The sequence below is a fragment of the Carex rostrata genome, chromosome 2 (assembly GCF_964058835.1).
Source record: "Carex rostrata chromosome 2, lpCarRost1.2, whole genome shotgun sequence".
In the NCBI taxonomy this organism is placed as follows: Eukaryota; Viridiplantae; Streptophyta; class Magnoliopsida; order Poales; family Cyperaceae; genus Carex; species Carex rostrata.
Genome location: NC_135919.1, coordinates 2954686 through 2976460, shown reverse-complemented (window position 1 = coordinate 2976460; position 21775 = coordinate 2954686). Strand labels below are relative to the sequence as shown.

General features: G+C 30.5%; 1 protein-coding gene and 1 long non-coding RNA gene across 2 annotated transcripts; one reads left to right on the top strand and one right to left on the bottom strand.

Moving 5' to 3' along the window:
• Nucleotides 1-10845: 10845 nt before the first annotated feature.
• Nucleotides 10846-14911, top strand: LOC144569126 (histone-lysine N-methyltransferase family member SUVH2-like). Its single transcript, XM_078319328.1, has 3 exons — nt 10846-11714; nt 12207-13532; nt 14647-14911. Exons 1-2 carry the CDS (start codon nt 10942-10944, stop codon nt 13387-13389), a joined length of 1956 nt encoding a protein of 651 aa, XP_078175454.1. The 5' UTR covers nt 10846-10941; the 3' UTR covers nt 13390-13532; nt 14647-14911.
• Nucleotides 14187-14680, bottom strand: LOC144569136 (uncharacterized). The gene is made up of 2 exons (XR_013515985.1): nt 14558-14680; nt 14187-14453 (listed from the first exon to the last, which is right to left on the bottom strand). It is a non-coding gene; the product is annotated as an uncharacterized LOC144569136 (long non-coding RNA).
• Nucleotides 14912-21775: the final 6864 nt, after the last annotated feature.

The following is a 21775-nucleotide window of genomic DNA, read 5'->3' as shown; positions in this document are numbered from 1 at the left end:
TTATTTAATTTATTTTAATGTTAATAATATCTTATATTGGTTGCAATTTCAACAATCGACAACTTCGAAACAGTGCACCTCCCAACAACAATGAAAAATATAAATAATAAGAACAATTAACAATAACAAATAATTCCTTACAATCTCTGTCTCCAACAACAATTTTAACTTTTTTGACTAAGGATGTTGTGGATTAACTTTCCCTTTATATAAAGATATGAAAAATCAAGAAATCTATTTTTAGTGGATTATTATTTACAGTTAATAGATAATTAATTTAAATGTCTTGTTAATGGAAGGAATGCCTAATTAATCCATCATATAAAAGAGTTTAAATGTCTTGTTTGAAGTCTCAACTTAAAAAACCATTGGAATATTTATTAGTTAAAAATTAAATCTTGCCATGAACTCTGAATAATTCAAATTTTATTTAATTTGCCAATGGAAAAATTGATATAATTTTTATCAACATAACATTAGTGTTGCTTAATTTTTTAATCATATTATTCATTTTGACACTTCGGTAAAACTTAATATGTCTTGAATATTTATTGACATCTTGATACCTTTCTTGATTTTTTTAGGTAGAGAGATGAAAGTCTATTTTTTTTTATTTTTATTGAATGTTAATAACGTATCTCCATTTGAATTATAATTCACAATGTTCCTCACGGAGAGCATTGTCATTTGTCACTAAATCAAAAATGAATTCTCACTTTTTAATTTAATATATTAATTGTGCAAGACAATAGATGTAATATTAATGTTCTTCAATTGTTTACCTCAAATATTAATATAAGCAATATTAATTTGTATGACAAAAATAAAAGTGAAAATAACTAAATCATAACTTCAGTGTAATTTAAGGTCGGTTTTTTATTAATACCTTACAAAGAAAAAAATTAAACATATACCATATTTTTGTCATATCTTATCTTATAAGATAACGGCTAAATTGTATAGAATCAACAATTGACTCTCACATCTCTTCCTCTTCCTTTTTTTTTCTCTCTTTAATGGCGTGTTCGGCAGTCCTTTTTCTGGGATTTTTTATGAGTTTGGGTCAGGGAACCAGATCTTCTGCCCCCTGGGGTGCAGGAAATTCTTGTCTCTAGAGTCACTGCGGGATGAGCCCGGTTAATGTTAAAGAGTTTAGGGTTAAAGTGATTTTGGATTTAGGATTATATGAGGACCCACTCTGCAGTGACTCTGGGGACAGGAATTTCCTGCCCCCAAGGGGACAGACGATTCGGTTCCTTGAGTCAAACCAAATTATAATCTTATGTAGGTGTTCGGCAATCCTTTTTTTTCCCACAATATTCCTATAGGTACAATTCCATTGTTCTCATTTCAATGCAATTTGGTGGGCTCAGAAAACAGAGCTCAAACATCATTTTTTTTCTTTCCAACCTTCTCTCTCCTTCTCTCTACTCCTGGGACCCACACTCTCTTTCATTACCTTTTTGCCTCCAGCCACGTGCCCTCTTCAAATTTTCTTCCAAATCTCTCTCTCTCTCCCTCTTATATAAAATGTTTTTAATTATTGTTTTCTCATTTTATTGATTTATTTATTTGTAAATATTTTATTATTTTATTTGTACCCATTTTAGCAATATTAAATATTTAATTAATTTTATTGAATTACATTATTGTAATTTATTAATAAAAATCATTAAATAAAAATATTATTTATAACTAAACTAAACTAAAACAAATAAATATATATATTTTAAATAAATAAATATTTCCCACAATTAATCCCATGATACAAACGAACACTCATTTTCTCATATTCCCATAATTAATCCCGTGCATTACATACCCGTGGGTTCCCACTTTTTCAAAAGTGAATTCCTATTCCCATTCTCATTCCGTAATCCCGTGACATCCGAACACGCTCATGAGGTCCTCTTCAAATCCAAAAAAAAAAATGAGAGATTCCACTAACAATTTTATTTTAGAAAGAAACAAATATATATCTTCTCTAGTGCTTTTACTTTTATTTAATTGTCCATAAAAGATTATATCTAAATTTCAAACTCATAATTTTTCACATAAAGTTGTCTTTTGCCATTAAATCAAAGGGTTGTTTTTCTAAAGCAACTTTTTTGAATCATCTTAATAAATGTTGAATAATTGAGAGATTCAGACATTAAAACGACTTGCTGAAACTGTTGAATTATTCTGTAATAGTGTACCAACGAGATCTATCTAAAAATATGGCACAAATTTAATTTAATATTATTAATGCCATCGTATAAAAACAAATTAGAATTTAAGGTTGTTATCCCATAAGAGGAAAGTGTCAAAGATAGGAATTAGTAATTTATTGATGAATAATATGTAATATTTATGAGCATGGTTAAAATGTCTCATTACTTTTATGCTCAAATCATATACATCTCACATCTTTATTTTTGTTTTCAGAGTTTAAATGATCAATATGAACCGTTTAATATACTTGGAGACAAAACAATAAAAAAGCACCTTTCTACAAGTTTTATTTTGAAAAGAGGCCCCATATTAAAATAGAGACATAGATAAAGCAATAAGAGGTCCCCACTAATAATTTTATTTTGAAAAGGAGCAAAGAAATATCTTCTCTAGTGCTTTTACTTTTATTTAATTGTCCATAAAAGATTATATCTAAATTTGGAACTCATAATCTTTCACATAAAATTGTCTTTTGTCATTAAATCAAATAATATGTTTTCTAAGGCAACTTTTTTAATCATCTTAATAAATGTTGAATAATTAAAAGATTCAGACATTGAAATGATTTGCTGAGATTGTTGAATTTTATGTGGTTGTGTACCAAACAAGATATGCCTAAAAATATGGTACAAATTTAATTTAATATTTTTTTAATGCCACCGATAAAAAGAAATTAGAATTTAAGGTTGTTATATGATAAGAAGGAAGTGCCAAAGATAGTAATTAGTAATTTATTGATGAATAATATGTAATTTTGATGAGCAGAGTTAAAATGTTCTGTTACTTTTATGTTCCAATTATGTCTCACATCTTCATTTTTATTTTCAAGATCCAAATAATTGAACCGAACCGTTCAATATGATATTCACATTAAAATATACTTGGAGACTAAATTTTATATTTTTTTAGAATATTTTACTAAAAATAGATACAAAATCTCGAGTTAGGCTAATATGACACTAGTGTTATATCAAACTAAATAACACCACATCTTAAACCCTTAGATCTGCTTTAAGATTCGTACAAAATGAAGTGCTTGAACAGTAAAAGCGGATAGTACGAATCTTAAAGCAGATCTAAGGGTTTAAGATGTGGTGTTATTTAGTTTGATATAACACTAGTGTCATATTAGCCTAACTCCAAAATCTCTATTTTTGAATGTTCCAGAAACAGTTTAAGTTAGACACAAAATTACTAGGTATTGATGAGAACCATTTCACTATTTTTTAAGTCAAGTACAGCAATTTTGTACATATTAAAATTAGTAAAAAAATTTCCAAAAATAAAAAATTTTGGTCTCTAAGTACATTTTAATATATGACAATCATGTTAATCGGTTTGAATTGACTTTTTAAACTTTAAAAACAGAAATAAAAGATATGGAACCCGATGAGACACGAAAGACGTGAGCTATTTGAAGTTTTGAACCATCATCATTTCTAATTGGTAGAAAATTATTTGATTTAAAAATTCTTGACCATTCGAAACTTGTGATTTTTTTACTATTCTTATGTTGTGCTTTCATGTTTTGACAGACCAGTACCAGCTGTTTGATACCATGATCTGATAACTTTGTTAGTTTGATTTATCCAAAAATCAGTGGTGTATACCACTTCTATCAAAAAAAAAAAAAAAAAAAAAACACAAAGAAGGAATGCATCATTTGAAAAGTGGGTGGTGATATGACAAGTTAGGGCATGTTCAGCGTTTTTACTGTTTTTGTGGGAAAATAAAAATTTAGTTCAACTGAATTTTTTTTTTCCACAGAAACAATAAAAATCAGTTCAAATTTTGTGCCCATATCTATTCCCGATAATGCGCCGAACAAGCCCTTAAAAGTGCGTGGTAATTTAAAATTTGAGTTTGAATTCGGATATTTTGTTATATTTTGACACAAATTTTAAAAGAATTCATGAAATTTTAAACTGATCTGAACTAGTTCAATTTATGATTTGATGGTCCAAGTTCAAACTCAAAATTTGATTAATCTCAGCATATTCGGATTCGAAGGTTGAAATGAACCAGTATCTTTCCGTTGTATTTTACGGTGGGACTCACTAATTTACGATTTGAGATTTGCGACTGACAAAGTTTAAAGAATGGTCCCAATTCATTAATTCTAAAGGTTTGAATCCATTAGAGAATTATTCTAAAGGTTTTTTTTGTGTGTGATACGTACCGTACTAGATAAGAATTTAGGAGAAAAGTGGGACCGTTTGAAGATGTTCTTTGAGGAAGTACTAGCGAAGCTTGAGTCGAAATTAAATGGGACCAATCACTACTAATAGTAAACAAAAAGATTATTTCAATTGATTTTGAACAAGAATTGTTTTTAGTGGATGAATTCACTTACAATATCTTACAATAATTTGATTTTGTAATTTTTAAAGTATAAACAGTTAACAACATGATCTCTATATTAAAATGTGCTTAGAGATCAAAAATTATATATTTTTTGAATTTTTTTACTATTTATTAAATATTTTACAAAACTGGTGTTTTTAGATAATTCTAGATCACAGAAAAATAATAGTTTTGTAAAATACTTAATAAATAGCAAAAAAAAATATATAATTTGATCACCAAATACATTTTAATATAGAGATGATGGTGAAATTTTTGAATCGACATTTTGAACTTTTAAAATTACAAAACCGAATTATTGTAAGATGCAGTGTTTTAAAATGCGGCCACATGGACCGTATATGCTTATGAAGTAGTCTTCCGCATACAACATCTAATGCAGTCAAGTTCATGCGGTTTTGAATTTACTGGCACATATACAGTCCATACGGACTTTAAAAGACTAAAAATTATTTTGCGGTGGAGAAGATTATAATCTATAATCTTTATAACATGGTAAATAGCACAAACCACTCGACTAAACAAGTATTTAGATATAATTAGTTTTATTTTATCTATATTTCCTTAACAAAGCATAATAAAACTGCATATGTACTTCCAAATCCGCTTATGCATCCGTATGACCCATCCTCAAAAAAAATTTATTTTTCAAATTTCACAACAAAAAAAGTTGGTACCACAGTTTTCTATTTGATGTTGTCGTTTGAAATTGCGGTCCCTCTCTATTGGAACCGTACCTTTAAATTGTGATGGTTATTAATGGTTATTAATTGGTTGATTTATTTATTTATTTATTTTTAAGAAGGTAAATGATAAAATTTTGAGAGACTCACTCTTTGTTTCTTTAAATATTTTTTTCAAAAAATTAAAATCAAGTCATCCAAATATTTTAATATTGACATCATTAATCATTCCCATTTCATGTTATGAGATGTGCTTCTCAATTTTTCCAAAAAAAAAAAAAAAGATTTGTATTAATAGCTTAAAAACCCTGATATATTTTTTTTTTTTTTTTGTGAAAGGCGCCCATTAAAAACAAAATATTGCAGCTAGACCAGGTTACTGGTTAGGGAATCATCTCCTATAAAAATTAAATTGAGCAAAAATAATCAAATTAAGCAATGATTATTGGGTAACACATGATATGATAAAGGAGTTTGAATTGACGATACTAGTTCTTCTAAGAAATAATGAAGCACGAATTACGAACATTTTATTAGTCGCATTAAAATAAATCAAATTAAAGTGACTATTTTAGTTTTTGAAAATTTCTAAATATGGCATTTTTGCTGAATAATCCAGCATAATTACATAGGTCAATTTTGCTAGATAATCAAACAAAATTGCAATTCAATATTAACATATACAATATGTGAAACGCGCGAAACAAATTTACGATTTGAGTTTTATGGCCAAAATAACTTTTTTTGATTGCGGTCAACAAAAATCAATTGCAGAAATGACTCATATGGTTGAAAGTAGGTATTGACTGATCAACATATAATGGTGTGAGGAGTAAATTTGAATCAAGAATTTGGTCCATATGGTTCACAGATATTTATATGAGGATTTTGAATGGACCAATGTTTTATGGCCAAAATAAGTTTGCTTGACTGTGGTCAACAAAAATCAACTGCAAAAGTGACTCATCTGGTTGGAAGTAGGTATTGACCGATCAACATATAATGGTGTGAGGAGTAAATTTGAAGCAAGAATTTGGTCCATATGGTCCACATATATTTATATGAGGATTTTGAATGAACCAGTGGTCCAATAGACTAACAGGTTGTTTAATTACTAATATGTCCATCTATTATTCAAATTTCATGTATAAAAAGAGGGGCAAAATAGTAATAACAATTTTTAGATGAGCACATCCATTCAAAAGGTCTCATCCATTCTCTCTTCTCTATTCCTCTCATTCAACCGCAACATTTTTAATATTATAATATAAGAAAGAAAAGTTATAATTACTTCTATATGAAAATATTGGATCCAATGCAAACTTTAATAACAAAAGTAATGATTACTTCTACATGAAGATATTCGATTCAATGTAAACTTTAATAATATTTTAGTATAAAAAGGTCAAAAGTTTACGGTGTGAAAATTGTTGGTTCCGCTAGATAATTCGGCGTAATTAACTATTTCGACAAATTATCCAACAAAATTGTCATATAATTTTGTTAAATAATTCAGTAAAAATCATTATGCATTTTGTTGTATTATTTACAGAAAATACCATATTTTAATTATTTAGAAACTTGTGTCAATTTTTAATTTAATTTATTTTAATGTTATTAATATCCTATACTGGTTGCAATTTCAACAATAGACAACTTCGAAATAGTGCACCTCCCAACAACAATGAAAAATATAATTAATAAGAACAATTAACAATAAAATATAATTCCTTACAATTTCTGTCTCCAACAACAATTTTAACTTTTTTGACTAAGGATGTTGTGGAAAAGTGAAGATTTAGCCTTTTATTTCTTATTCAATATTAATAAAGTATCTTGAAAGTCGTGAAAGAGAATCAAACTCTCGACTTTTGAGTTATTAAATAAGTTTAAACAAAAAATTATAATCGACTGTGCTACCTCTCTTCTCTCTTCTCACTTCTTAACTTAATGTATTAACTATACAAGACGATAGATGCAATATTAATTTTCTTCAATTGTTTGCCTCAAATATATATTAATATAAGCAATATTATTCTGTCAGACAAAATAAAAGTGAAAATAACTAAATCATAACTTCAGTGTAATTTAATGCCGGTTTTTTATTAATACCTTAAAAAGAAGAAAAAAATATTAAACATATACCATATTTTTTTGTCACATCTTAACTTATAAGATAGCTGCTAAATTGTATTGAATCAACGGTTGAATTATTCAGCAATTTCACCCTACGTAAAAACTCAGCAATTGTGTGTTTTAATTTTTTTACAATAAAATCAAACTCTCACATCTCTTCCTCTTTAATTGAGATGGTTTAAAATTTAAAAAGAGTTACTTTGTTTCTTGAGCAGTTGAGCTTCTCAAAAGTACATGGACGAACCAATCAACAAAGAAATCACATCATCTCCATTACATGATAAGATAATCTTTTACAATTAAATACATCCGGACCGTTCTTTTAAACTTGATACGAATCTCAAAACCCAATAATATTGTCATATGCATTATTGCAAATTCCAAACCCATTGAGATTTAATCTCAAATCTAAAAGATTTGAGATGACATTTTTCAAATTTGAAGGTAATCATTTGCACTACTTGGGAGGATACAAATCACAAAAAAAAAACACCTTTCCCAACTTACTAACTGAGAGGTCCCTTTCAAATAAAAGAAAGTGAGATGTCCCCGCTTACAATTTTATTTTGAAAAGAAACAAAAAAAATATTCTCTAGTGTTTTTACTTTATTTAATTGTCGATTCTATCTAAATTTCGAACAACTCATAACCTTTCACATAAAGTTGATTTTTGCCATTAAACCAAAAGTTAGTTTTTTCAATATAATATTTTTGAATCATCTTAATAAATATTGAATAATTAAGAGATTCAAACATTGAAATGACCTACTGAGACTGTTGAATTATTTTGTGATTGTGTACTAAACAAGATCTGCCTAAATATATTGTACAAATTTAATTCAATATTTTTTTAATGCCACCAACAAAAAGAAATTAAAATTTAAGGTTGTTATACGATAAGAGGAAAGTGGCAAAGATAGTAATTAGTAATTTATTGATGATTAATATGTAATTTTGATGAGTAGGGTTAAAATGTCTCATTACTTTTATGCTCCAATCATGTCTCATTTCTTTATTATTATTTTCAAAGTCCAAATAATTGATCTGAACCGCTCAACAATGTATTCATATTAAAATGTATTTGGAGATCAAATTTTATATTTTTTAGAAATTTTTTTTACTATTTTTTTAAATAGGTACAAAATCACTATTTTTGAATGGTTCAGAAACAATTTAAGTTTGATACAAAATCACTATTTATTGATGAGAATCTTTTTACTATTTTTGAGTCAAGTACAACGATTTTGTACATATTAAAAAGGGGAAATTTATTATTTGCCACTCCAAAACCTTCAAATTTGAAAAATGCCACCCCAAAATTAGAAATTATTAAAATGCCACTCTAAACTTAAAAAACTCTTAATTTTGCCACTCCAAATTATTAATGACTAAAATACCCTCTCCATTTCTTCCATCCATCCCTTCGCTCTCTCTCTATGTGTTCAGAAACCAGCGAAATCTAGGTGATTTTCTTTTTCTCCTCCACTGTCGAGCAGAAGGTTGTTCCGATGTGATTTCTTCCTCTCCTCCATTGTCAAACATGCAACCCTCGCCTCCCTCGCTCTTTCTCGTTGCTTTTGTCATAAAATCTCCGTTTTCTTTGGGTTTTTAACTAAATCCCCACTGTCAAAAAGAAAATTTGATCTTTGAAGTAGTTCTTTTTTAAAAAAAAATCTCCACTGTCAAACAGGTAACCCTAAAATTGATTACTTGGATCGAAATTTTCTGAAATCAAATTTGAATTTACTCTAGCTGTTTACCATTTTGTAAGAATTGGGGCAATTTGAAAACGTTGGCTAATATAAGAAGAAATCATGTACCTCTTTTATTCTACCTTTGATTTTTTTATGGAACTATAGTTGTTTATCTACAATATTGTATGTATTTAAGCTGGGTCATTTTAGGATGATTGTAAGTCACATAAATAATTCTCAATTTAAGTAACATCAGGGTTAATGTGGGTTAAAATTGGATGTAATGACTTTGTAGTTGATGCTTTTATTTATGTATTCATGCTTCGGATTGGGTTGCAATGGTGAAGGTCAAGAAATGGGAATTTAGGTTGACTTTTAATAAAGAATGATATAGCAAATATAATACATAATGGGAGGGTATTTTAGTCATTAATAATTTAGAGTGGCAAAATTAAGAATTTTCTAAGTTTAGAGTAGCATTTTGATGATTTCTAATTTTGGAGTGGCATTTTTCAAATTTGAAGGTTTTGGAGTGGCAAATAACCAATTTTTCCTATTAAAAATAGTAAAAAAATTTCCAAAAAAATATAAAATTTGGTCTTAAGTATATTTTAATATGAAGATCATGTTGATCGGTTTGGATTGACTTTTTAAACTCCGAAAACAGAAATAAAAGATATGAAATCTGATGAGGTATGAAAGACGTGAGCTATTTGAACTGTCATCATTCCTAGATTGGTAGAAAATCATTTGATTTAAAAATTCTAGACCATTCGAAACCAACGATTTTTTTACTATATTTAACTTTTAAATATAGTAAAATAGTTTCAAATAAAATAAAATTTAATGTCATGTTCCATTCATAATTTCATATGAAGATCATGTTTAACTGTTCAGATTGACTATTTATATTTTAAAAATATAAATATAAATTCATAGCACGAATTGATTCGTAATATACACATCATTAATAACATAACATCATTCTTATTTAATTAATTTATTAAATTCTTTGTACCATTCAAAAACAACGATTTTGTACCAATCTAAAACATAGTAATAAAAATTGAAAAATTATAAAGTTTGTTCTCCGAGTACATTTTAATACAAAGATCATGTTGATCGGTTCGTATCGACTTTTTCAACTTTGAGAATAAAAATATAAAATATAAAACATGATAAGGCATGAAAGATATGAGCTATTTGAATCCTCCTCATTCCGAATTCAGATTATACCCGATACCGTAATAGAGAACTTTTAGAATTATTGGATTTGACCGTTATTTTAACTTGGCACGAATCTCAAAGCCCAATAATGCTTCTCCTACGAGCTCGAATTTCAAAACGACTATGAGTTAATCTCAAACCGTAAAGTTAAGAGAATCTTTTACAATATTGGAGAGGATACTTGTCCTACGAATGTAGAAAATGTTTTGATTAAAAAATTCTAAACTATTCAAAACTAGTGATTTTTTTACTATACTTAACTATTTAAATACAGCAAAATAATTTCAAATAAAGTAAAATTTAATATATTATTATATTTATAATTTAATATAAAAATCATATTTAATTGTTCAGATCGACTATTTAAATTTTTAAAATTAAAAATATAAATTCATAGCACGAATCAATCCGTACACGTCATTGATAGTGATAGCATATGCTCATTATCATTTAATTGTATTATTAAAATTGACAAATAAATAATTTATTGTAGATTTCAAGTTCCAACTAGCCCAACCCAACAATTGCCAACTATCTCCCACTCTCTCTCTTCATCTCCCACATTTTGTCAATCTTTCCCCTTTTTCTTCCTTCTCTTCCCACCTCACCAAATTCACACTATCATGACCACCACACCTGCTCCTCTCCCTCCTCCTCCTCATCCTTCCTCCTCTATTGACCTCAACCTCAACCTTGACCTCGACCTCGTCACTCCCCCAAAACCCCCAAAACCAGAACCTCTCCATTACCCTCTCTCACCTCCTCCCCCTCCTCTCCAATCCCTCCCTCCTCTCAATGCTACCTCGACAACATCAACTCCTGATGAAGAAGCTCTCTTTGCTGAGTACTTTCGTCTTGCCTCTCTCTACCTTTCCTCTAACCCCAATTCTTCCTCATCTTCATCTTCCCAAGCTCTCATCCCTTTCCCTTTCCCTCCTTCCCCTTCTTCCCTCAATCTACAAACCCAACAACCTCCCATTAAGAAACGTAAACCACGTTCGTCTGACATGGTGCGTGTCAGTTCTTTAACTGTTCGTGATCAGATCTACTTTCGTGACCAAGTGCGTCGCGCCAGGATAACTTTTGAATCATTACGATTGCAAATCACGCATAATCAACTCAAGGCAGAGATGTTGGGTTTAGTCGAGCATCAGAAGAACACGCGCTCGGATCTCAAAGCATCTGCTCTCATGGCGGATCGTGAACTGTGGATGAATAGAGATAAGCGGATTATTGGTTCCATTCCTGGAATTTCTATAGGCGATTGTTTCTTCTTCCGAATGGAGTTGTGCGTTTTAGGTCTCCATGGCCAGGTTCAAGCTGGGATTGACTATGTTAGAGCCGGGCAATCGGCCTCCGGAGAACCGGTGGCCACCTCCATTATTGTCTCCGGCGGGTAATTTTGCGTTCATGCCCTTGGAATTTTGTTTTTTTGTTTACAGTTTATCCAAACCTGGCCAAATTTTTGTTCGGTGCCTGTTCGAAATGCAGAGGGCCGTATTATTATGCTTTGAAATTCGCGCATAAATGATTTCAACGGTCCTGATATTTCACAGACCAACTCAAAAGTTTGAGATATCTCAAAGGACGCGAATTCTGCTGACAGTCTCCCACTATGTCACATTTTCTCTTTTTGAATCATCTCTCTCTATTTCGGGTAAATATTTTAACAGAGCAGCTTTGACTTTATGCAATGCACAAACTACATAATCAAAACAGCATTTTATATGGTTAGTGCGCTGCATGAAGCCAAAGCTACTCTGTTAAAATATTTACCCTCTATTTCTGTTGCATTTTACTGACAACATCAATATTTCATTTAGTACAGACTACAGAGGTACATTATTTTTCTGAGGTTATGTTTATTTTGTGTATACACTTTGTTTAGGTATGAAGACGATGATGACAAAGGAGATGTACTAATCTATACTGGCCATGGCGGCCGGGACCCCAACCTGCACAAGCACTGTGTGGATCAAAAACTCGAAGGCGGCAATTTAGCCCTTGAACGGAGCATGGCTTATGGCATCGAAATCCGTGTTATTAGAGGAATTCGTACTAGAAACAGTATAGTAGGGAAGGTCTATTTTTATGATGGCCTATATAAAGTTGTCGATTATTGGCTTGACAAAGGCAAATCAGGTTTCGGTGTATATAAATACAAGATGTTAAGAATTGAAGGTCAAGAGGAAATGGGCACAGTTAATTGCCGTATGGCGGAGAATTTGAAGGTCAACCCGTTGGGTGTACGCCCGGTTGGGTACTTGAGTGTTGATCTATCAATGGGTCGGGAGGCGGTAAATATTCTCTTGTTCAATGACATAGATGACGACCGGGACCCACTTCATTTTGAGTACTTGCCAAGGCCGATTTTTCCCGCGTCAGCTGTTCAGGGAAAGTTTGCAAATGGAGGTGGCGGGTGTGAGTGTACCGGCAACTGTACCATTGGCTGTGCATGTGCCGAGAGAAATGGAGGTGAGTTTGCTTATGATGCCGGTGGAACTTTGCTGAGAGGGAAACCGCTTGTATATGAATGTGGGCCATATTGCAATTGTCCTGTCACCTGCCCGAACCGGGTCAGTCAGAAGGGGTTAAGAACCCATTTGGAGGTGTTTCGATCAAGGGAAACAGGCTGGGGGGTTCGCTCACTTGACCTGATTCGTGCGGGTACTTTTGTGTGCGAGTTTAGTGGCATTGTTTTAACAAAGCAACAATCTGAGATAGTGGTAGCAAATAGTGGGGAATGTTTGGTGTACCCGAATCAGCTCCCACCAAGGTGGATTGATTGGGGCGACATCTCTGACGTCTTGCCGGATTATACTGTCGCTGATTTCCCGCCTCAACCCGATATTAACTTCTCTATAGACGTTTCTAGGGCTAGAAATGTGGCATGTTATTTGAGTCATAGTTGTAGCCCTAATGTGTTTGTGCAATTTGTGTTATATGACCATTATAACCCTGGGTATCCTCATCTCATGGTATTTGCTATGGAAAATATACCACCAATGAGGGAACTGAGTATAGATTATGGGATGGTTGAGGAGGTTGTCGGCAAGTTGACGAATGAGTAGAAGTGTGGATTTAGTAGTTAGAAGTTAGATGGATTTTAGGCCCGTTAACCCGTTATCTGCTATGTAAGTTTTGAGGAATATTAAGATGCTTTTGGAAATAGAGGGACACTTTTCCTTTGGGTGAAATTCTCTTTTTATCAAAGGTGATCAAACTTCTCATTTCTTTTATTTATTTTTTATTACTCTTTTTCTTTTAACTATAGAGAACTTTTAAAAAAGGATCTTACTGTATCAAAATTTCAGAAAGGCTCAAATATCAAATAATTTTATTTTTATAGGTTTCTTTCCACTTGGCTCCTAAGTGTCGGTATAGGTTTAACATTGATGGAATTAAACATATGAGGAAATAAAACAAAATGTGATATACTTGGGACATGTGAGAGTAAATGAACATATATTCTGTTATACTTCGGATCATATGCTAGAAGAACATTCTTTAAATGGATTGAGAACAAATTAACCTTGTTCAACCATTTGTGGTTGTAGGAAGTTTGGTATCTTTTCCATGGTAGTGTTATCTTTGAATAGCAAAACTGGTGTATAAACTGGCTTATTTATCGATTCAATCAAATTTATAAATCTTTCTCAAACTCTGTAGAAAGGGGAGGGTTAGGAAAGAGAGAACAAGCAGGGACTTAGTGCCATATGTTGACACCCATATATTTCATTTTCGTTTTTTTTTTTTACATTTTGAAGAGAAATTAAAAAGACTTCTGAAGGCAAGCCACAAATTGATAAGTTTCTTCTCATTATAATAGGATAACAATTGTAGGATAAGTTCGAATATGTATTAGGTAGCGGGACTCTAAAATGCAATTAACTAGAGGTACAGCATCAAACCTCCTCCAAAAAACAAAACTAAATCTTTTAGATACCATAAAGATCTAGAACTATCCAATAATTTGTTCAAATGACAATGGGCTTAAATTAGGCAAGTTACCTGCTTGTAACCTAACCCTGACCCTTAACCTACTTCAAACTTGAAATGCACATTGGCCTAACAACAATAATCTAGACAGGCACAAAATTGGTGAGACATCAGTTTTTAGTAATTGGTGCTCTCTCTCTTTTTGAAAGCTTGACAGCGGCTGTCAAGTGCTGCATTAGAATTATAAATATTGTTTACAACAGATTTGAGGTTCTGAAAAAATAAACACTTAGAAGGCACTACTCTCTCTCTTTCTCTTAATTTCCGAATATTCTGATATAACTTGTTATCCTAATGTATTATTTATGAACTTGTTTTTGTCTGTGCAGTTTAGCTTCTTTCAGCCGAAGAACTTGGTATGATTTCCATGCAGAAACATAAGTATTGGATTGAAGCTTGGAAAGTTATATTTTGTACTGTAACCAGAATGTGTTCATTAACAACATACCCATCTAACCTCATTTTTGCAAAAGAAACTTTTAGGTCATCAGGAAGCCTGGGGTTCTAGATATCAACTTTTGTTGTAAAAATTGTTACAAACAAGTCCTTGTAAATATTTTAATGCTTTATCTAAACACTTTTCGTTCCATTTTCTTTATTTATAATGTGTGATTAATGATGCTAATTAATGCATTTTAGTACTAAATTTGTTCTCTTGGGCAGAAAGTAAGAAATTTTGAATTTTGAAGGGTTCATTTTCTATGCTTTTCTTTGGCGTAAAGAAACTACATGAAATTATTCTTTTTTTCTCTGAAATGTCATACCAGAGGAAGATACAAATGTACTGTTACCAAGTAATGCTCAGGGTATCTGGTACCTTTCTTCTTACACAAGAATAGCATTATAAGCACAAGATTATAAACCTATCATAATGCTTTCATCAATTCATTCATCATTGCATAAACTTATTGATGGGTTTTGGAGATAGTGCCTATTCTTACTCTGAGAATGATCATCTAGCAGCAGATGGCACTAATATCGGGGCAACAATGGCTGTTAGACGGGTCCCGCAAATCACCCGATTAAACGAAAGCATCTGTATCAACATTCATTTGAATAACAACATTCAAGGTGTAACGAATTCGGTGTTGCTCGGAAGTAAGGTGGTCATGAGAGACCCGGGAGCCCGAGTTTGCTTGAACTGCTGCGAAACGGGTGATCGGGATGATGAAGAAATGAGATTTGAGAAGTTTGGTCCTGCCTTTGGGTCCTTGTGGGGTCAAGGTGGGTGGTTTTGGTTTGGTTTAATCTTTTCTATTTCAGTTGCTGTTCTGGCATTTATTTCTGTACAGAAATTTGGTAGAACAGAAGCATGATATATGTTGGTTTCTATTGTAATTTATTTTTTGTATTGATTGAGGATTTGGATCAATATCTTTGTTTTTTGAAATTCAAACTGCCGATCTGAACTGTTCAACATTATCTTTATATGAAAATGTACTTGCAGAAGAATATTTTTACTATTTATGAGGGTGCTAAACTTATAAAAATGGTAAAAATAAAAAAAATCAATCAAATTTTAATATGCATTATAAAAAAAAAATTGAAAAATCACGAAGGCAACTAACCACTCCCCCTTCCCTGCCGGTATATCTTCAAAGATGAGAGTTAGAAGTTTTAGAGACTTTAATTTCTAAAAAGTGGTTAGCAGTTATTTAAAAATTTATTTGAGTTGTTGAGATATCGATGCTCTTGTAAGCTAAAATAATAAATCGGAAACCTCCATCTCTCCATAGCTATCCAATCCCTGGTATGTTTATTCTATGAATATGTTAACGTTTTATTTAATGAAATGGTTGAATTCCAGAGCAAATCAAATCTCAATTAGGATCCGGATTATCTGTGGCGCTCATAAACTGTACAACGTGTAGAGAGTGAAATATTAATTGAGGGTCCAATTTAATACAAATTACTATTTTAGGTTGTGTTTGGATTGGAAGTGGGATTAGCGGTGTTAGCAGCTAACTCAAGATTCTAAACAACACATAATCCAACATTTCAATGGAATAACAGACTAGCGAGTTAATCCCTTAGGTACTGTCATTAAGTAGTATCCAGCAAGAAAGCTTAGAGTACTGCAGTTTAAGAATTTAAGTGATGCTAAGAAAGAGTTGTTCGTCACTTAAAAGATTAGAGTAATCAAGCTTAAATTGAATAAATTATATATTGTTACATGAGATATCATAATAAAGACTATACTACCCTTCCTATTATAAAACATGTAGAGTGATTATTGACTCAAAAGAACATCTAACGGTATTAACTACAAAAATTCAATTAACTCATTTAATATGTACAAACTATTATAATTCAAATAACTTATTAATATGTACAAACTATAAAAATGCATTTGCACATTAATAAATAAATAAAATACAAACAAAAATACTACAATATGCATCAAATAGTTGGACAAGCTTAATTCAAAACAGTATATACTAATCACACAATATAATAAAGTAAAAACATAATCACCACGTTTGATTTTAGATATTTAATACAATTATATATAATTAGCGTACAACACAATTACATATGTTAGTGTTTGATGCTTAGTACACCATATTTGAAAAAAAAAAAAACAGAATTACAAAATATATTGTGATCCAAGTTCGAAATATAAGCTAATGTACAAAAATTATGACACAAACTATAATAAATTATGTCATAAGAACAAAAGTCAATATATCATAAACATATTTAATATTTAACGTAAGTAGTCCAAATTTGTCGAGTGTATTGAACTGGTTAGAAATTGAGAAGTAGTTTATCGGACCAAAACAATCCAACTGCATAGTTGACAATCGACTTGAGGCAATATGAGAGATTGAGGCAACGAAACCTATCAAGTTGAATCTTGATTGACAGAGCGTCTTGATGTGAAACCTCCTATGACATCGGATCAATGGATTCGTCGCCGACGAGCTCGCGACGGATACTGAGAAAGGAATTTTTTTTTTATTTTCACCCGTATAGAGGAACGTGTTGAGAGAGAGAAAGAAAGACAATGGAAAATATAAACAAATAAAAAGAGGTCAAGCTGGAGAGTAAAAAAAATAAGTAAAAGAAATAAAATGGGCTCTAAAGAGGCATTGTACCGTAAGGAGGAGAGTAGATAAGCTTAATATCTTATCTTAAGAAAGCTTAAGAAAAATACTTTAAATCCATCTAAAATAGAGACTGTTTAAGCCCGCTTAAACATTTGAAGAGTTCTATAGAAACTAAAGTCTTGCTATCAAACACTCATTTATAACTTAAAAAATTGGAACGAAATAGTGATCTACTTTTTTTTTGCTAACCCAATTTTTTGCATATTCCATATCATTTTTGTTTGTGTGGCATCTACTATTTAATAACATGTTACATGCTGTATGTACTCAACCCGCCACAAGAAATCAGAATTATTATATGAACAGTAGCCCCCACAGAAGATCTCCTTATCCTATAGACTGATACAGACAGAGTCTTTACACTCGCTGTTTCAAACAGATCAGGCAAATAAAAACAGTAGGTGCAGGCGTGCAGGGTGCAGCCCACTATTTGTGGCACAGAAATGCCAACTCTTTTACCTTTTTGTTTTTCATAAAAGTTGGTTGATTTTATAATTATAGTGATAGCTAACAAATTTCTCTGACCAAGTAACTACATTGAGCATTTTATATTTCTTTTTTACTATTATATGATCAGTTTTGGTCTAACATAATCTATACGGGCATGTTCGGATTTTACTGTTCACGTGGAAAAAAAAAATTCACTCAGACTAAATTTTTTTTTCCCACATGAACAGTAAAATTTAGTTCAAAAATTTTGCAATCCCATTTCTATTCTTATTCCCGTCCGTCTGCCGAACACGTCCTACATGACATGAAAATGTATTTGCTTTGAATTATTTTTTTTGTTGAGATTTGTATCTTGTTAGGGTCTTATTGGTAAATATAAATTATAGAGAAGTCTAGAGACTTATTAGAAAGAATGTAAACTCTATATAAACTAGTATTTTTCTTTTTGACTGAAATTCTATTGTTTTAAGGATTTCAAGAACAGGGGCTTACTTGATAATTTTTTATTTTAACAATTTTTGATAATTGTAAAAATAAATTTAAAATTTAAAATTCAAATTTATAAAAGTGATCTATATTATTCAATATCATGTCTATAAAATAACTATGAGATTTAATATATGTCTTGCCGTATATTAAATGAGCTGAAATTTAAACTGTATATCATCAAACAATATTTAAATTTTATTAAATTTAATTGTTAGACTATCTATAATTCTATATCCAATAATACTCATGAATTTTATTTCACAAGAGTGTGTTTACCACTAATTCTTTTACTTGTTAAAAATATAAATTTCGAACTAATTTAATATAAAGTAAAGTGATCAAAAATTAATAAATTAATAAATTGATAAATTAATAAATCTTCTTTTATCACTGCACTCTGTACTAAATAAAATTTACATGTAAACACATAAAAATTTCTAAAGTAAATTAGTTCCAATAATTTGAATTACTCAAACCAAAAATGTAGCCAGCAAGCATTGCTTTATGTCAAATTTTATTTATTTGATAACCATCGGATTTACTTTTGAGTCCAATGAACTTCATGAACGTCCGATTTGTTTTAAAATTTGTGAATATAAAAATTGAAGCAAATACTTATAAATTTTTTAAAGCATACAAATTTTAAAACAAATCAGACAGTCTGTGGCTTGTTCAGTCAAATCAAAATAGTTCCGATGCCCAAAAAGAAATAACACTGACATAAAAAGACGCACAGACACAAAATACGAAGGAAAGGATAGGAATGAATTAATGGATTGCTTGTTTCAACTTTCAAGTCCTTTTGGATTTCACATTGCTTGGATTTGGTTTATTGTGTACGACATATTTCTGATTTTACAAAATTTTAAGGTAATGTTTATTGTTTACCATGGAATCAAATTTAATTGTTGAATATAATATTAAAACAAAAATATAAAAAAAAGCAAGTCATTGAAAACTAAAAACAATAATTTATAAGTCAAAAGCAGATTTATTTATTTTTACTTTTTCGATAAGGAAAATGAATAATAATATGTTTGCTATCATATTTTAGAAAATAAATCTGTTGTTATTTCAATGGAATAATAGAAATCTGTATTCTGATTTAAAAAATTTCATGCGTAAATCTCAATTAAGAAGTTTTTTTTTATACATGAATCTCAATGAAAATCAACAGTTAAGATTAGAATAACAGCAGATTTATTTCCCATCTTTTTGGGAATGTCTTCTAATTTTACTTAAATATCAAAAACTACTTTCGTTATTCCATTGGAATATGCAAGAGACGTTGAATTTTGAATACAATAAGACTTGTGGCTGATAGTTTGGGGGAAAAGACATTAACAGAGCAGTTTTGGCTTTATGCAGCGTACAAACCATACGCAACGCTGTTTTGTTTCAACAGTCCGTGCGCTGCATGAAGCCAAAACTGCTCTGTTAAAATATTTACCCTAGTTTGGGACAATATTAGTATGGAATAATAAAGGAGCTTTGGCAACCAAATGCGTTTATATCAAGTTTTAGTTTGTTTTACTCAAAAAAAAAAAAAGTTTTAGTTTGTTACTTTTTACCAAAAGAAAAAAAAAAAGGAAAAATTTACCTTTTGTAAGTTGGACAAAGAATGATTTAACATAAGCCCGATTTCCATTTTGGGCCTTAATTTTATGTTTCTGGATGATCTGTTAAAATTTCAAGAGCCCATTCAAACAATGTGTGTACCAGAAAACAGTACTGACAATAGGGGTGTAAATGGTCGGATACAGATCGGATAGTGATGAAATCCTATCTTTATCCGTTATAATTTTTTGAATATGAATACAAATATAGATCGGATATCGGACGGATACGAATACAGATACAACTATAATTCGGATAATTAAAAATAAATTAGCGATGTACATTATGGAAATAAATAACATTTAATATAATTTTTTCATTCATAAATTATAACTTCATTAATGTACTGCCTTAAAAAAAATTGACGTAAAAAAAATCATCATACTTTGCCTCCAGAAATCATATACGAATATATTTTTTCATTGTATCAAATTTTATTGATGTACTGGGAAGATACAGACTAGGTTAGGAAATAGGAACATGAATTCCAGCTTAACAGCATTGCAATTTATTTATTTATTTTGCTTCGAAATACCTATAGATCTGATATATTACATACCAGTGTTGTAAAAAATGTCTGTTTAGACTGATTAATCGACCGATTAGTCGTTGGCGGTGTCCAAACCGTTATAGATTTTTTCAACAAATCAGATGATTATTCTCAAATATGACCGATTATTACCGATTATTCTTAATTAATCACTTAGCAGTACCATATCCGTCCGACGACCGCATACTGTTATTTACAACAGTGCGTAACACATAAAAATGTTTACATTGTTTGCAGCTTATATGCACAATCATAAAAGATCGTAGATAAGAAAACAAGGGATATATTAATCCTACACGTAACACATCTGAACCTATAGGAGCCAGCCAAATGGCCCGATATTCATAAAGTAAAACAAAAAGAAAAGGAAAAGAAGAAAGAAAAGTTCGGAATCCGGTTACTCTCTCAGAATCTTTAGGCCCACAAGGGAACCACAAATAAAAGGGACGTATTTATATAATACAAAGTTGTCATACATTATGAATAATGGTGTGCTATAGTTGGCCCAGGGTCCAAAAAGCATATTATAAGTTGAAATGTGGTTGACATTTTGCGGATTAAATTTTAATCCGGATTATCCGGTTAAGCAAAAAAGTCGGATCCGAATCTGATCCGGTTCCATATGATTGGTAATTGAAGTTTAGTACAGATCGGAAAGTTTGATCGACTGTCTTTTTTGAAATTTTTTTTGTCCTCCAAATGTTTGAATTATAATTCATATTAAATTCAGAGTTAAAATTAAAATAATTCTTTTGAATTATAATTAGTAATTTAGAATTATATATTATAGAATCAGAAATTACAAGTTAGAGTTTTGGAAGGTATAAGTTAAAGCATTGTTTTTTATTGAGTACTTAATTAATTAATAGGTTTAAATCTAATTAGCTATTTAACCCGATTTGATATGATATTGCCTCGTTGACGAAAATTCTGAGTCCGCTCCTGAGTATTGGTACATGCATAGAAATACGCATTTATTTTTAAATTATTGCTTTGGACGAGTTAAATTCAATATTCAACTATGAATGCGTTAAACAATATTAATGAAAAATAGAATGAAATTTGATATCTGTTTCACTGTATATTAAATGACTCAGCAATCAGCAATTATTAATTTATCATCAAACAATAATACAACAATATATCAATCAACTACTATATTTTGAATAAATAAATAAATAAATCATAATTTTCGCTGTAACATATATTTAAAATAAAGGAAAATGCTTCTGTGCATACAAG

Bases quoted from the DNA above. Each gene is read 5' to 3' on its own strand.
- LOC144569126 (XM_078319328.1), top strand. From the start codon at position 10,942: ATGACCACCACACCTGCTCCTCTCCCTCCTCCTCCTCATCCTTCCTCC. The intron at 11,715-12,206 runs GTAATTTTGCGT...CACTTTGTTTAG, and splicing joins TCCATTATTGTCTCCGGCGG to GTATGAAGACGATGATGACA.